Source organism: Drosophila eugracilis, unplaced genomic scaffold, assembly GCF_018153835.1.
Source record: "Drosophila eugracilis isolate 14026-0451.02 unplaced genomic scaffold, ASM1815383v1 contig_649, whole genome shotgun sequence".
Taxonomy (NCBI): domain Eukaryota; kingdom Metazoa; phylum Arthropoda; class Insecta; order Diptera; family Drosophilidae; genus Drosophila; species Drosophila eugracilis.
The window spans coordinates 2,120,192-2,138,612 of NW_024573535.1; the positions used below are offsets into that span (position 1 = coordinate 2,120,192).

Sequence of the window (18,421 nt, forward strand, 5' to 3'; positions counted from 1 at the left end):
GAATTTTAACATATTTTTATGATTTTGCTACGTTACAGAGGTTTATCTTAACTTAACTTATATTTTTTCATTAAGATTTAACATTTAAGACTAATACCTTGCCTTACCTTAACCAGCAGATCGAATGAAGGGCACTGAGGGAAAATTCATTGCCCTCCATCCCATCCGCTGAGTTAGTCAGTCAAAGGTTCAGTCTCCCGCTTCTTCATATCGGAAAAGTTGGGCGAGTAGTTGGGGGAGCTGAGAAAACTAGACCTATTCGAGATCTTGGAGCGCAGCCGCTTGCTGTTCACCAATTGGGACATCTTCCGGAGCGTTATGTAGTCCTTGTTGAGCATCCGGCACAGCTCGATGAAGGTGCAGAGTCGCGGCGACTTCAGCTGGGTGGCCAGATCGTAGGCGGAATTGAGGACCTCCGATTGCCGCTCGTACTTATGGAGCACGGCATGGGATTTGGCCATCAACATGGTGCTAAGGAACTCCCAGATTCGGCTACTACATCCCCTGGCCTCGTCGATGGCCTTCTGGGCATAGGACAGGCTCTGGACAAAGTGATTCTTCTGCATGAGCCGATCGGCCAGTTCGTGGAGCAAGTAGCTCCTCTCAATCGGCAGGCGGGCGAAGATGAGGCGTTTCTCCAGGTAGTCGATAAAATTTCTAGGGAAAATGGTATATTTTTTATTACCTATAGTTGAGTGTTGATATTTTTTATATCTTCTAACTAGAAATCTCTGGTAACTTTTCCCCCTTCCCCTACCCACCTTTACCCTTACTTATTGAAATGGACTTTCACTCACACTAAGCTCTTGTTAAGTTTAAGGTTTAATCAGTAATAAAAAAGACTACAAGCTGTACAAGTGTAGATAAATAATTTGTTACACCTAAACTTGAGCAATTCTTACATAAACCTTCGTGAAAATCTAAGAAGTCGGAAGGAGCGAATTACCGAATTATCCCACAGACGACAGCAAAGAAGTCGTGGCTCGATCACACTACATAGTCGGATTGGAACAGAAACTATCAACTTATTTATAAATATATATTTCGAAGCATACTGTAACACATTGCAATGATGATTTCAAATCTCTAGACAGCAGTATCAAATCTGCTTATGCCTGTCCATGTTGGACTCTACACTTTGAAGGGACGTTCTTCAAGTATCTTGGCTTAATCTGGGCCAGAGATAGTCAAGATAGCCTCTTGCTCCACATTAACCCTATTCGGTATGCAGGGTAAGTCTATGACTTAATAGCCAAAATGCGTCCTAACAAAATTATTACCACAAATTAAGATCTTTAGAAGACTTTGTAATGACCACGTATGCTGAAAGGAGTCCTAAAGTTGCTATGATAGGTGATGTCTTAATCATGTCTTGAATGACTAAGATCTAAAGATAAAACCCAAAAAGACAAAGCTGAAAAATTACCACCCTAACAAGCTCTCAGCGAAATATTAATGTGAATAATGTATAAAATATAAATTATATAAAATCTATATAAGATCAATATATCCGATATTTACCAAATTCTTAATCTACATAATTTATTTATTTTTATCTCTAGGCCAACAATTAGTTTAAAACTAAGAGCTAACATAGGGTTAGAAGCAATAACAGCTAAGGCCTTCTGCTTAATTTGCATCATAACTATCATCAATCTTAATCTATTTTAAATGAATAAATCGGAATAAATGGAACAGACATTAAGAAATAAAAATCTTGACTGAGTTTCAAGTTGAAATAATTTGTTAGGGATGCATTTAAGTACAATACTGCGGACTAGGGTTGGCGAGCTTATGAGCGAGTGATCAAAAAAGGCTATTTACTGAACTGAGCGATTTTTTGATTCCCATTTATTCTTTATTGTTAACATCCTCTTTTTTGGTCACTTTATCAGTTTTGCTCATTTGCTCAGTCTTCTCCAGTAGCAAGCAATTGAAAAAGTGCAGAAGATATAGCCTGAGAAACTGAAAAATGAACAATTGAACAAAATGCGAATATTGACTCTTTCGAAAAAGAAGAACAAGTAGACATTTCCCCGAAAAATGGGAACTATTTACCCTACCCTAATGTAGAGTATATTCACTTTTATACTCACTGAGCTTCCAGCCTGTCGGTGCTCTGTTTGTCTGGACCGGCATAGGAATAGGTGGAACGATCCCCGAAGATGAACTCCGCGTGCTCCAGGGGCTTGGCCGTGGGTATGTCGAGCAGCTGACACATGGCGCTCTTGTCGTATGGCGTGACCCTATTGGGGGGCAGGCGGTAGCCCTCGCACAGGCTCAGAGCTAGATTATTGTAGACCTCATTCATGAACTCCGCCTTCCAGGGCATCAGGCGGTTCGTCTTGACGACCACATAGTTGCCCATCACATCCTCCACGAATTTGCGAAGACGCTAAGCAATATTAAATAAAAAATAATAAATTGGTTATAAAAATGTTAAGTTTTAAGCAAATTCAAACATTTGTTTTTTGTGGTTTAGAAGCTCTAGAAGTAGTTTAACCGATCTTAGCCGACCCCACTTATAAAAATGTTTCTGAAAACCTGTAGTAAAGCTACTTAAAAACGAGAGGAAACGCTATAGTCGAGTCCCGCGACTGATACCCGTTACTGTTTTACACAATTTTAAAGTATTCATTTTGCTAGTGGAAACTCCCCAAGCGCCACCTATTGTCGGAGAAAGCATGTTGAGTAACTGATAGTGACGTCACTGGGCAGTGAGGTCTTATGAGGCCTTATATCCTAAATTTCTTCATAAGTAGCGAAATAATGTTCGGATTTCAAAAATCTTTAGTAAATCGATAAATATTAACAGAAATAAGTTACACAAGGTCAAACGAAGGCATTCATAATATCATTATAGACGCCACTGTTTTCCGCGGTTTGTGGACGTTAGAGTGGGCGTGGCCAGATGAAAACTCGTGGGAAGTTGCTGTGACATCTCTAAAATACGTATTCTTAAGCAAAACTTTGTAGCTCTTATGGTTTCCGAGATTTTTGCATTTTTGGTTTTCCGGGTTTTGTGGGCGTGGAGCATCATAAAAACCTACATGCTTAATCCTAACTTTCTATCTCTCATAGTTACCGAGAAATCAGCTTTTCTAGAAAATCCGAAAACCTTGAGCCTTGTGGGCGTATGGGTGGGTGTGGCCGGTAAGATGCGCTGGCATCTAAAGGTTATACATTCTGAATTTCAACTTTCTAGCTTTAATAGTTCCTGAGATTTAAGCGATTTTAGTTTTTTGCGATTTGTGGGCTTTAGAGTGGGCGTGTCAGGATGCTGTAATAAACTTGCGCTGCGTAGGGACAAGAATCTTCATAGTTAATCTCAACTTTGTAACTCTTATAGTTCATCCTGATCAAGAATATATATACTTTACAGTGTCGGAAACGCTTCCTTCTACCTGTTACATACTTTTCAACGAATATAGTATACCCTTTTACTCTACGAGTAACGGGTATAATAAATTTGTAAAATCCAGAACATGGCTGAGTATTTCGTTTAAAAGTTGCTTAACAAAAGTTTGTTTGTTTAAACGTTTTAGATTACTGTTATTACAGTATTACAAATATAAAACTTTCTGAGTTTTTAAATAGTGAAAAATAAACTGAATACTTTATTTTGATTTCCCGTAAACACAACCTATTTGAACAATTTGTGGTACCTTGAAATGCATTTTTAAAACAAAGTCAAACCAAGTCGATCTTTGTGGGCGTTAGTGACTTTCTAGTTCTTATAGTTCTCAAGACCTTAGAGGTTGCAGTTTTTTTGCGTTTTGTGGCCATTAAAGTGGGCGTGGCACGATGCCCAATTAAACATGAAATAACAGGCCTCTCATAAATCTGCACACTTAATCCCAAAATTGCATCTCTTATAGTTCCTGACATACAAGCGTTTATACGGACAGAATGACGGACGGACGGACATGGCCAAATTGACTCGACTATTGATCGTGAATATGCTTTATAGGCTCGGAAACGCTTCCTTATACCTATTATATACTACTACGGGTCTAACAAACGATTTAGATACATAGAGTGGCATGCCCATAACCCTGTATTTAGATATGTATAATTTACCATTTTCATACTCTACCCTATCCTATACTTAGCTTACATAACATAGGCCCAAACACACAGACTTCTAAATCGTGTAACGAAAACCAAAACTAAGGGCTGATAGACTAAACAAAATGAGCTTAGCTCCTGTCCAAGGTGTCATAAACATAAACATAAGCACGACTCCAAACAATCAAAGTCCAACCCAGAAAATTAAAGATTCAAATTTAAAAAATAAACACTTGTACAAACCAAAAAGAAGTTAAAACTTAACTAGAAACTCCACTCAGAAACTTAAAGTTTACTTAATATTGGAATATCCAAAAGACAAGGCTTGATCGTCCCGGAAATCTTTATTTTAGGTGAGATTGATTTTGATACCTAAAAGCAATAAGCTTGTAAACTTTAAATAAATCCGATGTTTAAAAAAAATGAAATATTTTTTGTAATAAAGAGTAAGTTCAAATTATTAATATTTTAGAAAATGTTTTTAATGTTTAGAAAAAAATAGAAAGAAATGAAAAGAACCCAATGAATGAATTTCATAGGATTTTTACTCGTGGATTTGTGCTTTATCTCTAATAACTTTAGAAGTAAAATTTAACTTAGTTGATTTTTTAGATATTAATGCGAAAGTAAAACTATTTAAAACAAAAAATCTCTAATCGGAATCTGAAAATAAATTAAGAATAAGGTGATTGTCTTTCATTAGCGTAGAGGTGACCCAAAAAAGCATTTGTTGGCACCTCAAGGTGACCCATTGACCTAGCGAGTAAACACTCCCACCCTGAACTCACCTTAATGTCATTACTCTTCCTCAGCACCTTAATGGTTCGGAGGATGCTTAGCATATTCCGCCTGGTCTGGTACTGAATTCTGAACAAGTTCGACTCTCGTATGCGAGACTCCATTCGGGGATTTCGCTGGTAGTACTCGTTGTACATGGGACTCCGGGCCTGGAGCATCCGGGTGAAGGTCTTTAGCCGCTGGAACGAGTATTCCAGGTACTCTGTACTGTCTGGCGAGGAGCCAAAATTGCTGTCCAGCAGGCTATTTGGATTCCGGCGAAGAGTTTTTAGAAAGATAAAATCGGTCCAGTTGCGACCCAGATAGTTCTGATAATAGATCTTGGTCTTACGACGCCTCCGTTCACTTTCCAGCGGGGATAGCATCTCCGCCTTGCGATCAATAATGCTCTGGACATCGCACTCCTTTCGCTCTTTCAGGATCTTCCAGAGCGGTCGCTTGTCCGCCCTGCGCAGCTCTTCCTGCTGATTCGCATAGAAGCCGGGCAGCTGCGACGAGTGTTCCATGAAGAAGTCCGCCAGGCTGTAGCCCATGCAATCCTTGAGATTCTCATCGACCACCATGAGGCGATTTGCGAAACCTTTCAAAGATGTGCCCGCATGACGACGCACATTGTCGTGGAGCAGGCTCTTGTTGTCCTCAAACCGATTAAGATCGTAAAGAGCATCGGCCAGTTCCATGGACACATTCGCATTCCACTCCTCCCGCACTCTCATGGCCCGCAGACTATCCTCCAAGGCGCCCTGCGCCAGGGCCACCGATCTGTGGAACTTGCTACGCAGATACAAGGCCTTGTGGTCCAACACCTCGTGCTCCGTGATGCACTTGTCGAAATATGTCTGGGCAACGCTGTTCTTCCGCATCCTCGCAAAGTACTGACCCCAACTGCGGTGGATCCCCAGCTGCTGCTCCGCCGGCCAGTCTATGGTCTCCCATGGCCTCAGGTTGGGTACCAAAACGCCTGCCGGTGTCATGTCCTTTATCCTGACCCCAATTCCTCCTCGTCGGTGTGGTAAAAAACAAATAAAAAGGAAAACCCGTAAAAAAATGAAACGAATTTGTGTCTCCTAAAACAGATACGAAAATGAAGGAAAAGTCAAGAGTACATGCCAAAAAACTAAAAATAAGTTATAAAAATTAATTAATCTGATTGAATTTATTTGAAATAATAATAAACTTAACTAGAATAAACATATTTTAAGGAATATCAATTATTTAAGTAAACAAAGTTAAGGTCCTTTAAAGTCGAAAACTTTAAAAAGTGTGACTGAATGTTTAGAACATTTTTAAAAATATGTATAATATAAAACATTTCCAATATCTAGTTTAATATCTTCTATAACGACATCCAGTACCCATAACAGCAATACAAAATCCAAATACAAAAAGGTGTGTACAAGTATCAGTGCTCAAAAGATCGCTGGGGGAGAATCACTTCGGCTGGAAGGGATCCTTGGCGATGTTCTTGATCAGCAGATTCTCGCCATCGGGGTCCACCTGCGACAGCTGGCCGAAGCCCTCTTCGTCGACAAAGCAGATCTCATGGCCATCGGGATCGCCGAGAATCACCACCGTAACAGTGGCCTTACCCGGCGTATCCAGGGTGATCAGGGGCGTGAGAATGGCCCCGCCAGCTGCTGTTACCGCCTCGGAAAGCGGTGGCTGTTCAGCAGATGGTATGGCAAAGGCTATCCGTCCATAGGCCTTGGCTCTATTTATTGGCTCTGCGATCTGGGTGATCTGCAGAGAAGCCTGCTTGTCGCCGTAACTCAAGCGCACGCTTTCTTCGCTCTCCTCAAGCACTTTCATCTTAAGCAGATTGTGCCAGTATTTCTTCGAGTTCTGCAGATTGCTTACACTCAGCTCTACGGATTTGACGGGATCAGAGTCACCAGACGGCTGATCAATCACAAAGAACTTGTAGCCATCAGGGGAGGTCAAGAGGCTGCCCTTCTTTCCAGCAACCTGCGTCACAGGGTACGAGTGCTCGGCGGCCCGGGAAAGAATGTCCTTGGAGTATATGGTCACACCGCCAAAGTCGTTGCCTAAATTTAAAAGAAGAAATTGGCATTAGCAGGAATTATCAAAACTCCAAATTTGTAACTAAAAAACCGTTTAAGTATCTATAAATCGTATCAATTCTTATTAATAAATTGATGATATTTTTGCTAATAGTAATTATCGCTGTTCATAATTTGAAACTGAATAATAAACTTCTTTCGTATAGTTTCAAGTTGCAAGTTCAAACGAAGTATATTAACATCCCAGCTCAACCACTTTTCTTATCAGCTTGTTTTCTGCTTAGCGAAATCGTAGTTTTAAAATAACTCCACTGATTAATCGACTGTCTGATAGATTTCAGCCTCCTCAAAGATAACTATTTGCCTACTCATAAAGCTAGATTATTGACCCATTATCTGCAGGGAATTGTGCCCAGTCACTTATCAAATTGCTATTATTACTCGAGCACTTAATTATAAAGTTGTCGAAGATATAACAACCTATTTGTGACGCAAGATAAGCCAAAATACGTTCTTAGATCATCGGATTGGCTTAAAATGTTTTAGATTTATCAAAGGTTAAATTTGATTATCAGATGTTTTCAAATTAAAATAAGTTAAAATAAAGCCTGATACGATCTACATTTCAAGCTCCTCACTATTTGATAACTATTACCTATTTGATAAAAATATATAAATTTTGGAACTTGTGGAACCTAAAAGAGTCGCCAGTGTATAAGGCTTAAGCTTCTCCTTTTCAAAAACCCCAAAAACTTGTGAGCTGTTTTTAAATTAAAATTTTTTTATAATAAATCTTACCCATTTCGTAGCTGCTGACTCCATAATTATACGTTAGTTCGATGACGAAATGGGAACTTTCAGGTCCATAACCCACCATTGTTTTGCTCCACCGGTTGTCGTATGGCCTGTCAAGGTTTAACGATTACCGGTTAGTCCTGTCATAACATACAGACATACATATAGTATTCTCCCTCGCACTCACCCGTTACAGGCGGCATCACATCCTTCCTTGAATTCCTCATGCCGCAGCACCTGTTGTCGTGACACCGAGCAAGAGAGATAGCGATAGAGCAGAACAACAAACGGGAGAGAAAGAGAAAGAAGAAAGGGAAATTTTAACATCGTCATTATATGACATTATCGGGCATCTGGGCTTTTTAATTAGCGTCGACACGTTGTTCAGATAAAAACACAGCCAGACAACGACTTCCGATAAGCAAGTCTGCCGATTTTAAAAGATATTGCTCGTTCACCCCTTTCATCCTCGACCACTCTCACCATCGCCCTCTCTCACCTTCATTCCTAAGATTTGGCGAAAGAAAAAGGAGTTCTTGCCCCGATCTCCGATTTTGAAAACGTAGTGCAGGGCACGTCCGGAAATTGCTGACATCTTAGGATTTAATTGTAGGGTTTAGATAGCTGATCCGGAGTTTGCTGGGAAATTGTTTTAAGATCGAATCCGACCTAGCTTTTATGTACATTCGGCACTAATGTGACCTTAGGCAGAGCGCCAAATAATATCGACTTTTCGAATTATCGATAGTCAATCTTTATATATATCGCATAAAACTTACATTTTAATTACACAAACTTTGGATACAATATTCCCAATTGTATTGATTGTTTATATCAACTGATTTCCCTTAAATATTTTGAACAGCTTGAAAACATATTTTTCGTTTATACAAAATGAAAAAGCCATTTGAAAACATTAGTTGAAATAGTGAAATAGTTTAAAAATCGTTTTCGTTTTTTAAATTTTATCCAGAAAATATATCAAAATTGGAAATTTTCAGTATATAGATTACATATTTTTGGTTTTGAAAATCTTTTTTGATATTTCGCAGATAATATTAACCAGTTAATCGGATAATCAAGGAAAAAGCAAGGCTTAGGAAAAATATTATTTATTTGAACGATTTAACATAAGAATACAGAATTTCATTTTGATTATTGTCTATTCAGCTTAATATTTATAAAAACATAATCGAAAAAATATGTGTATCCCGTCAAAAAATATTATAAGATGATTATTCGCCAAAAATCGAATAAAAATCAAATACTTTGGTAAGTATATGTAGAAAATAGTTAATATGGTAATAGCAAAGTTAGAAAAGGCTTAACATTTCTAATCTTTAACACAAGTGAAATATTCAGCGAAGACCTTTGTTCTTGGTAAATCATTTCATATATATAAATATAAACTCAATTGTTTTCTCAATTATAGTCATGGGAATGCTCTTCTATTCGCTATTTTGGCTCTGCGTCCTGCTCTTATTCGTGATGCCATTCTGGATCACGTGAATCATATAGTGAATCCTCATCCTGATCCTGGCTTTCTTGATCTTCTTTTTTCTCATCTTGCTTCCTACGGGCCGACTTGGCTGCCTCCCTTGAATGGTTTTCCAGTAAGCGCTCTCTTCTTTTTAGCTTTCTCATCTTCCTGCGATGCTCGTGGTGGTCTTCCTGACTCTCATCCTGCACCTCCTCCTCTTCGTTGCTCTCCCGTCTTTTCGTTCTGCGGCTCTTAATCCCGCTGTGCATTCTCAGATGCACCTCCAGAGTCTGCCGCGAAACGCAAGGCTTCTGACAATGGCTGCAAGCAAAGGGCCACTCCTCGGCAGACTCTGCTGCTCCAGTGGACTTGCAATGCAGCCGTTCGTGCCGCATCTGAGAGGAATGCGTGCCAAACCTCTTTTTGCAAGCACCGCACTGAAATCGACGTTGACCCTCGTGAACGACTCGAACATGCCGGCTTATTGCGCTCTTGTGGCGGAACAGTTGCGGGCACTGCTTACACTTAAAGCTCTCACAAGTGGGATTGTGGGTGCGCAGGTGGGTCAGCAGCTCTGTCTTCGTCACCTTGGCCACGCCGCAGAACTCACACACGTGCTCCTTGCGCTGGGCATGTCGTTTCAAATGCTCGACCAAGGTATTTTTTGTGCTGTACTGGCGGTTGCACAGCTCACAGATGAGGTCGCGCAGCTCCTTTTGCAGTTGATTCAGCGGGGGATGGACATTGCGCATGTGGACGCGCAGTTGCTCGTAGCGGGTGAAGCATTTGTCGCAGCTGCGGCACAGGAAGGGCTTCGAAAAGCCCTGGTGAACGCTGCGGATGTGGGCCTCCAGATAAGGCAGCTTGTAAACCTGCTTCCCGCACTGATCGCAGGCGAAGCCGTTGTGTCGTTTTCTTATTTTAACGGGTTGATTGAGCTGATCGTGACTATCGTGGCTGTCCTTGGACTCTTCCTGGTATTCTTCTTCCTCCTGGTCCTTCAGAATCTCTTCCTTATCCCCCTGCTTCTTGGTCGGCTCATCCGGTGTGTCAACTGGCGGTTCATCCAACGATTCATCCGGCGGGTTATCCCGCAGCTCTTCCTGCTCAACCACCATTTCCTCCTGGTCTTTCGTTACATATTCCTCAAGTGCTTCCTCCAGTAGCTCCTCCTTTACCTGGGAAAGCCCCAAAAAAGTATTAATCCTGGCTAACTATTCGAAAAGGACATACATCCACACTGTCCAGCGAAAGGGTCATTGACCGGCTTTCGCTGAGCTTCTGGCTGGATTCCTTGGCCACTTGGCACAGTTCCTCGAAGTAGAGCACCGCATTGTGACACAGATTACAGATCTCCTTAGGGAATCCCTGTGGCTGTTGCAAAATGTCAATGTCCAGGAACTTCTGGAGGATCGCAATAAGTCGTGTGTCGGGACTCTGGGATTCCCTGTCTCTCAGATGGCGCAGGCAAATCCTGCACAGGCGTGCCAGGTTGGTGAATGTGGTTAACATTGCTACAAACGGTGGAACACCAAATGCAACGACCAAACGATCTTTTATTTTCCTTCTGAATTTACCTACTGCAACCTTCCAATGTGACCAGAGCCGGGCAGCACCAGTGCGCTGCATCTGTCACTGTTTTAGTCGCTCTATCGGTCACTCTTTGCAAAATCGCCGGCGACTTAATTGCTGTTTAAATTGATTTTACTCAAATTTCGGTGATTTTTGTTTAATTTGTTTTATTTACATTTTACAATTTTTTATTAAAATATTTTATCATTTTAACAACTTATACAATTTTTTAACTAATTATTTAAAATAATAGATAAATATTAAAAATAGAAAATACCTTATCCTTATCCTATTGTTTGTTATTATCAAAAATATATTTTACCTGACATATATTTTTCAAAATTTTTTAATAAATGTCGAAGGAGAAAGCAACAATTAAATTTATTAGAACTGATATAAACAAACAGATATAATTAAATAAAATGAATTTAACTTCGCTTACAAGTTAAGAACAAAACTACATATGTAAGATTCTAACTGTTTTAGTTGAATTTAAGAACCGGCTTATAATATCTTATTTTGCTTAAATAATGAAAACAAATTAATTTTCTCTTTGTTTAAATAAAATATTCGATATTACCTCGAGGTGGGAAACTCGACTAATAATTATCCCAGTTCTATAATCCACTTGAAAATAATCGATGGCCATCACTGCCGATAGCGATTTCTGTGTCAAGCATCGATTTTTGTGCCAGCTCTAAAAAAGAGTGCTGTTGAGCGAATTTGGTTGGTTTTTTTTTTAGTTTTTTAAATTAACTCTTTTGCTGCGATCGTAACGGATCGGATCGGATTCCCCTATAACCTTTGACCGCACCGAGTGAAATGTCGCTAAATCCACAGTACGAGGACATTGGCAAGGGATTTGTGCAGCAGTACTATGCGATATTCGATGACCCGGCGAACCGGGCGAACGTGGTTAATTTCTACAGCGTAAGTGTTGTTGTTGTTTTTGGTTTCCTGGCGTTCGATTCCCTTCTAGCTCTTCCTTTTGACCTTCTCGTTTATCCGCGTCTCCTTCACCGATTCCATCTGTTGCTATCCCGTTCGCACGCATGTGACGCACGGCGCGCCCTTGAAAAATTTCGCCTCCTTTCAGTAACAAAAAAATTCTGGCGCAAAACTAAAAAGAGCGCGCAAAAAGCAGCTGTAGATATATATTCAGGATATCGGGAGACACGGGATAAGCCGGCCGATCGCAAGCGGGGGAGCGCCAGCGTTCGATTCTCGAAGTTTCGGGTGACACATTACGCCAGTGTTCGCATAAATAAATACACACACACGAAATATATATGGCCAACATACAACTGCGGTCAAGAAAATAGAACTCAACAAAAATTAATAGGAGAAAAATATGAAAAACTTGAATTTAAATTTCTAAAAAATGTTTTTATATCTTCAGTTAATTGAGTTTTCTTATATCTCATTTTTCACTTTTTCCGAAAAATGTTAGTTACAGTAGCAATCAAGAGAATAGCATCCAAAAATAAAACTGTTTTAAAAATGCATATAAACTTCATCTAACCGAGTTTTACAAACTTGTATATACTCTTTATGGTGGTCTTGTAATTTCATAAATATTTTTATGATGATTGTTTTAAAATTTTAGAAAAATCATTAAACAGTTTTTGATCAGTGAACAAAAATTTGGAGAAGTTTTTAATCACAAATTCTTAATCTTCCAGGCTACCGACTCCTTCATGACATTTGAAGGCCACCAAATACAGGGTGCACCCAAGATCCTGGAAAAAGTTCAGGTAAGTCTCCATACCATTCGGCCTTTAGAGCATTTGTAAACTTTTCCAACTCTTGCAGAGTCTGAGTTTTCAGAAGATTACCCGAGTGATAACCACAGTGGACTCGCAGCCCACGTTCGACGGCGGAGTGCTGATCAACGTCCTCGGAAGACTACAGGTAAGCCAATCTATCATCATAGTCATTAGTAATGTCCATCCAACCATCAAAGAAAGATGCCCACAACTTGCTGTCCAAAAGAATGTTCAATGACTGCCTGTTGTACAGCGGTGGTTAGGAAAATAGCACTGTCTGTCAAATCGAATCAGCTTACCCCTACACTTTGTATACATAGTTTATATATGTTTTCTAGTTTCTAGTTCTAGTTTCTAGTTTTTTCCTTAGCTTCAAAGTGTTGGCAAAAAAGAAAATAAATAACTTTTTGTTTATGAAAAATAAACCTTTTTTAACATAATTATGATCTTAGTTATTTAATTTTGGTTTAAAATTGCAATTCTATTGTACAAATTATATTTGTTTTCTATTATTTTCATACCTAAATACTTCGGAATATAAAAATCTGTATTTACAAAAGGTACAAGATGCCTAAAAATGTATATAGATACACGAGTATATAAATTCTCTCCAAGACTGTTTATTTTTTGCACCATAATTCACATTGTGATGAATCATACGTTTTTCGTCTGTATTTTTTCTAAGCTTGCTTGAGTCTGCCACATTTTCCATTCCACAAAGTATGTGCTTATAAACTAGCTACATTTCCACCTTAAATAAATATTAAAGCGTATAGATTACAAACAGACCTAGATTTCCCCTTTAAAAAGATGGTATAACTGCTGAATATGATGATAACATAAACAAGAATATATTTTTAGAGAGAAAAATGAGTGTAAACATGTTTATAGGAAAGTATAAATAACATGCAAAAATTCTGAGTTCAACCACAAATAATTAATAATCTAAAAATAACTAACAAATATGACTAAAGCTTAAAAAAGAGTTGTTTATAGAACTATTAAATTTGTTTGCACTACATAATGATAGGAAACATAAATATTGGGAATACTTTTAAAGAACTGAAGAAATGGGAATCTATCATCATTTAAGATATTAAATCATTGCCCACAATCATGACCTTAAGCCTAATTTGCCAAAGGACAGTGCTATAAACCAACCGCCGCTGCATCGAAAACCATACACACCATCTGCTTCGTATATCTCAACTCTGGTTATAATAAAAATCAAATAAAATCAAAAAATATATCAAAACCGATGCAGACCGATGAGGATCAGCCGCATGCCTACATTCAGACCTTCGTACTGAAGCCGGTGGGCGGCAGTTTCTTTGTGCAGCACGATATATTTCGGCTATCGCTGCACGACGTGTAGCACCACCGCCCTCGATATGCCACGCCCAGTCAACAACAGACAACAGCGACCGGCGATATATATATAAATCGAGATCAAGATCAAGAAAAACAGCCAAATGATCAGCCAGCAGCGACGAGACGAGACCCAGTTAAAAAACGAAAGAAACCTATATCTAAGCGATAAGAAAGTTCTGCTGTTTGTCGACCTTCTGCCGCCCAGCCCCGCCCACTCAGCCCACACAACCAATATAATAATAAAAAACAATCCTTGGCGTCTCGTCGTCGTCCAACTTCTTCCAAATGTCCTCACAGTACGTGAATGCCCAACGTTAATTAACTGAAACAAAATGTTGCGCATTTCAGTTCGTGCATGGTTTTCGTTAATTTTGAGTTGGATTGGTTCTTCTTAACAATTTGCAGTTGGTCGCTGGGAAATGGAACTTTTAAATATTTTAACTTAAAGGTAACACACATTTTCACGATAAAATGCAAGTTACCTAAGTTTACAAAAATCTTAAATTGTACTAATCGTATGATAAATACATGTTTTTGAATCACTTTCATGATACTTTCATACGGTCTTTAAGACACATACTATACATTCTTGAATCTTCTTGAATATTGCTGACTTCTTCTTTAAATGCTTTCAAAAATCATTGAAAATTTCAAAACACAAAATAACAAATTTTCTACTTTAATTATCAGTGATCAAAATTGCTAAATACTTTTTATGATCAAAATTTCTCAATACTTTTTATGATCGAAAATGTCTAAAGTAAATCTCTCTCTTTGTTTCTGAAATACTTACACCTTAAGTAACCCACGTTTCTAGTGAACATATTGAGTTATGATCATCCACTTTGCTAGCGACCACTGTACAGTAAACACACACCTGCACACGCCCAATCGGCTGCCAGTTGTACACCCCTTTCCCCTGACCCCGGCTTGATACTGTGTGTTTTCCGTTCCATTTCTAACTCTAGAACTCAAAATTGGTTATTCGCACGCTTGTTATTGAATTAAATCTAAATCGAAATATTGTTTTAAAGAGTTTTTATTGATAAATATTTGATTTCATTATTTTGCAGTGCGATGACGATCCCCCGCACGCCTTCTCGCAGGTGTTCCTTCTAAAGGCCAACGCCGGTACTTTCTTCGTGGCCCACGACATCTTCCGTCTCAACATCCACAACTCTGCCTAGGAGCCTTCCACTCCGCTGGACATATGAACCATATATCCACACCACTCAGCTACACCCGCAACCGACATCCAAAGATGCCCAGCGCCTAACGACAACAACAACAACAACAACATCAACTAACTGGCAGTGGAACTCAATGATAAAAATAACAAAACAATGCCGAAGCGGTCTCACGTTTATCAGCAAATGAAAACAAGTAAAAACGAAAAAAAGAAAAGAAAAAAACACAATAAAAAAAGAAGAAATTAAAAGCTAACTACTACTATTGCGATGTCAAAATGGGCCACCAGCTCACCTTCATTTGTGTCCCATTGTGCCCGGTACTCTCGATTCAAGGGGCCCATCGAATTGCATATTCCGCGGACACCTGCATCTCGGGATCTAATTTAGCTAGGGCTATTAAATTTGGTATGTGGTCTGCTTTGATTTTCACTTTTCCCCGGAAAAACAGCAGCTGGCAACCACATGAATTGACTTCCTAGACTTTTTATATTCTTAATTGAGTTACAACTCGATTGTGTACTGTAATTATCGAAATAATTTTAGATAGCCGTATTGAAAATATGTTTTTTTATCGAACTTTACTTTTTAACCTGAGTATCGGGCTTCTTGAATAGTCGAGAGGGTCGACCCAAGCTTTCTTGTATGTGATGGCGAATTACTTTTTATTGAGACAAAAAAAAAAACACTTAAATATAAAGATTAACGTTAATAGTTTGCTTGTTTGTATGATTGGTGGCGTTTCGATCTCAAGTGGGAAGAAAAATAGATATCCTTACAACTATTAAATGCATAAAAAAAGAAGCTTCAGAGGACTCCAATCAGGGTTCACGGTTCACTTGTCGCGAAATGTAAAGACGGCGTCGAATCCGAACAGCACCCCATTGACGATCGACAGTGAGGCCTTGATAAGCGCGAGATCCCTGGTTCGTGTGCGGAACGAGAACTCCCAGGCCTCAATGATAAACACACCGCTGGCCACGAACAAAGTGCAGCCTAGGACACTGAAGAATATATCGATGCGCTTGTGTATGGGAGCCCGCATCAGAACTCCTGCAATTTTTTGATACAATTAGATTTACGGAAAAAAACTTATTTTATAGAACTTAATAATGATTAAGAGCCGATTTCGAATAATAATAACTCATCATCGTTTTTGGGAATTCTGAAATTATATAGTCTCACCTGCAAAGACCCCGATGACCACTATAATATAACCTGTAAAGGTCCCGGTGGCCAAGAACGATGTCATTATATCGCGATCGTTGAAGCTGTAGAAATGGAGCACAAGACACGCTACAGCAAAGCCCTATAAAAGTTATAGAAATTGGATAAGGATGTCATTTTAATTTGTGATTCTACAAAGGAATAAGAATATTGCATTCCATTTTTGTGACACCTTAATCTTCTTTTTACGAAAAATACTTAGACAAAGCTTTACGTCTGCTGGGATCTTCGGAATTTCTTATAATTCCCAACTTGTTTTTTGGGGAGAACATATTCATTGCCATTTTTCAGAGTTCTGATTCAATGTGATTTAAATTTGCTTTAAAAGCCTTTGTTAACTATTTCCTTTCCTTTGATGTTTACCATATAATCACAACAAAAAGGTTCACTTGAAAAAAAATTGATTTTTACCAGTTCCAGAAACTTGACCACATTGAGGCGGCCTTTCCGCTCGCCGTGAGACATTTTGTGAAACTGCTGCCGCTGACAGTCCTCGAAAATATGGTCCAGTTTGAAAACGTAGATATCGCAGTTCGAAAAATGCTGAAATTATTCCGTTAGGCGGTTTGGGATCGTGCTCGCGACGACAGAGCGCTGGATAAACTGGTTCGAACGGATGGTCAGATGGCATGGAAATGCTGCTGCAGTTGGGCGCAGTCACAGCCACCGAAATTAATTAATTACACTTAGGAAATAGGCTTTTCATTTCTGTTCCCATCTCTGTTTATCCGTTTACGTTTACTACCCGGGCCACTCGGGTCCGTCTGTGAAGTGGACACCGTCTGGGTTTTCCGCCGTAAGCTGCACTCGAGCCCCCATCCCTTGCAACTGGATTGAGTGGAGCATAATGACTACACTGGCAGGAAAAATATCAAGATCAGTTCGTTACTCCAGTTTAGATGGGAAATATCTTTTTTTTTTTTTTTTTGATATAACAATATTAATATTTATTAAACGTCAATCAGCCAACTTAATGGCTATAATACGTTGAGTACTACATAGAACAAAATAACATAAATACCTAACAGGAAGGAAATTAACAAATTTTTATAACTAGATAACTAGAGATCAATGCTAAATGCTAATGCTAAATTTACTGCTTTAGGACTCGAGAAATTTGGCGTCCTCTTGTCCAGAGATCGGCTGGATGCCTTCGCTTTAAACGTCTTCTTATAGTAGTGAGAGCTAGCGAGGAGGCTAGGTGGTTTGTGTGAGCTGTGAGACGATCGTTATACCGACTCGAGTGCCTGTTTATCTGTTCCCTAATAGAGGGAATGTGGAGGTCATCTTCTAGAGCTTTGTTTCTGACGTACCAAGGCGCATTTGCAATCATGCGTAACGCCCGGTTTTGAACCCTTTGAATTTTCATGACGTTAGAATCCGAAGCCAAGCCCCATAGTTGGATGCAGTACATCATCGAGGGCACCACAATTGATTTGTACAGTAGCACTTTGTTAGCTAGGCTTAGCTTGCTCGTTGGCTTAAGCAACCAGTAGAGTTTCCTAAGCTTGGAACGACAAGTAGCTGCTATTTTCGAAGTATGCTGCCTCCACGTGAGGCGCTTATCTAAAATGAGGCCCAGGTACTGCGCCTGTGATGATTGCGGAATGATGTCGTCGTGAAGTTTGACCTCCGGAAGGGACTGCACTCTCCAAGCGAAACAGCAGTGTTGTGATTTCCTTCCATTAATCGCTATGTTCCACCTGTTGGTCCACTTGCCGTATGTGTCCAGAAATTCCTGGGTGATTCTTGATGCCTCGATACGGCAAGAGGAGTTGACTAGGAACGCCGTGTCATCGGCGTAGGTGGCCAGAAGTGTGTTTGGTTCATTCGGACAAGGCAGGTCAGAAGTGAACAGAGTATACAGCACGGGACCCAGGACACTCCCCTGTGGAACCCCAGCACGAGCAGATCTTATGCTTGACCTCACTCCTCTTACTTCAACCATAAAACTTCGACCAAGTAAATATGATTTAAGTAAGAGGAATTGGGCAGTCGGGAGAAGAGATTTCAGCTTATACAGCAGGCCATCATGCCACACGCGATCAAAGGCTTCCTTAACGTCGAGGAAGATAGCAGAGCTGTATTGTTTGTTTTCAAAGGCATTCAGAATATGGTGCACAACTCGATGGACTT

The 18,421-nt window shown here is 39.6% G+C and overlaps 4 protein-coding genes across 5 annotated transcripts; 1 reads left to right on the plus strand and 3 right to left on the minus strand.

Moving 5' to 3' along the window:
* LOC108115236 lies at positions 1-5,918 on the minus strand. Its single transcript, XM_017226631.1, has 3 exons — positions 4,857-5,918; positions 2,097-2,395; positions 1-657 (listed from the first exon to the last, which is right to left on the minus strand). Exons 1-3 carry the CDS (start codon positions 5,838-5,840, stop codon positions 174-176), a joined length of 1,767 nt encoding a protein of 588 aa, XP_017082120.1. The 5' UTR covers positions 5,841-5,918; the 3' UTR covers positions 1-173.
* Positions 5,919-6,007: 89 nt separating this feature from the next.
* Positions 6,008-8,384, minus strand: LOC108115159 (glyoxalase domain-containing protein 4). The gene is made up of 4 exons (XM_017226508.2): positions 8,182-8,384; positions 7,870-7,919; positions 7,686-7,792; positions 6,008-6,911 (listed from the first exon to the last, which is right to left on the minus strand). Exons 1-4 carry the CDS (start codon positions 8,275-8,277, stop codon positions 6,298-6,300), a joined length of 867 nt encoding a protein of 288 aa, XP_017081997.1. The 5' UTR covers positions 8,278-8,384; the 3' UTR covers positions 6,008-6,297.
* Positions 8,385-8,778: 394 nt separating this feature from the next.
* LOC108115708 (zinc finger protein 660) lies at positions 8,779-10,756 on the minus strand. The gene is made up of 2 exons (XM_017227310.1): positions 10,396-10,756; positions 8,779-10,340 (listed from the first exon to the last, which is right to left on the minus strand). Exons 1-2 carry the CDS (start codon positions 10,672-10,674, stop codon positions 9,162-9,164), a joined length of 1,458 nt encoding a protein of 485 aa, XP_017082799.1. The 5' UTR covers positions 10,675-10,756; the 3' UTR covers positions 8,779-9,161.
* A 638-nt stretch (positions 10,757-11,394) lies between these two features.
* LOC108115596 (probable nuclear transport factor 2) lies at positions 11,395-15,770 on the plus strand. Of its 2 annotated transcripts, XR_001772807.2 has the most exons (5): positions 11,395-11,664; positions 12,417-12,488; positions 12,547-12,645; positions 13,765-14,167; positions 14,945-15,058. XR_001772807.2 is itself a non-coding variant. In XM_017227161.2 (4 exons), the coding sequence occupies exons 1-4, from the start codon at positions 11,557-11,559 to the stop codon at positions 15,056-15,058; spliced, it is 393 nt and encodes a 130-aa protein (XP_017082650.1). In that variant the 5' UTR covers positions 11,406-11,556; the 3' UTR covers positions 15,059-15,770. The 2 variants fall into 2 exon arrangements, 1 of the variants encoding a protein (XP_017082650.1); XM_017227161.2 differs by lacking the exon at positions 13,765-14,167 and having other exon boundaries at positions 11,406-11,664; positions 14,945-15,770.
* Positions 15,771-18,421: the final 2,651 nt, after the last annotated feature.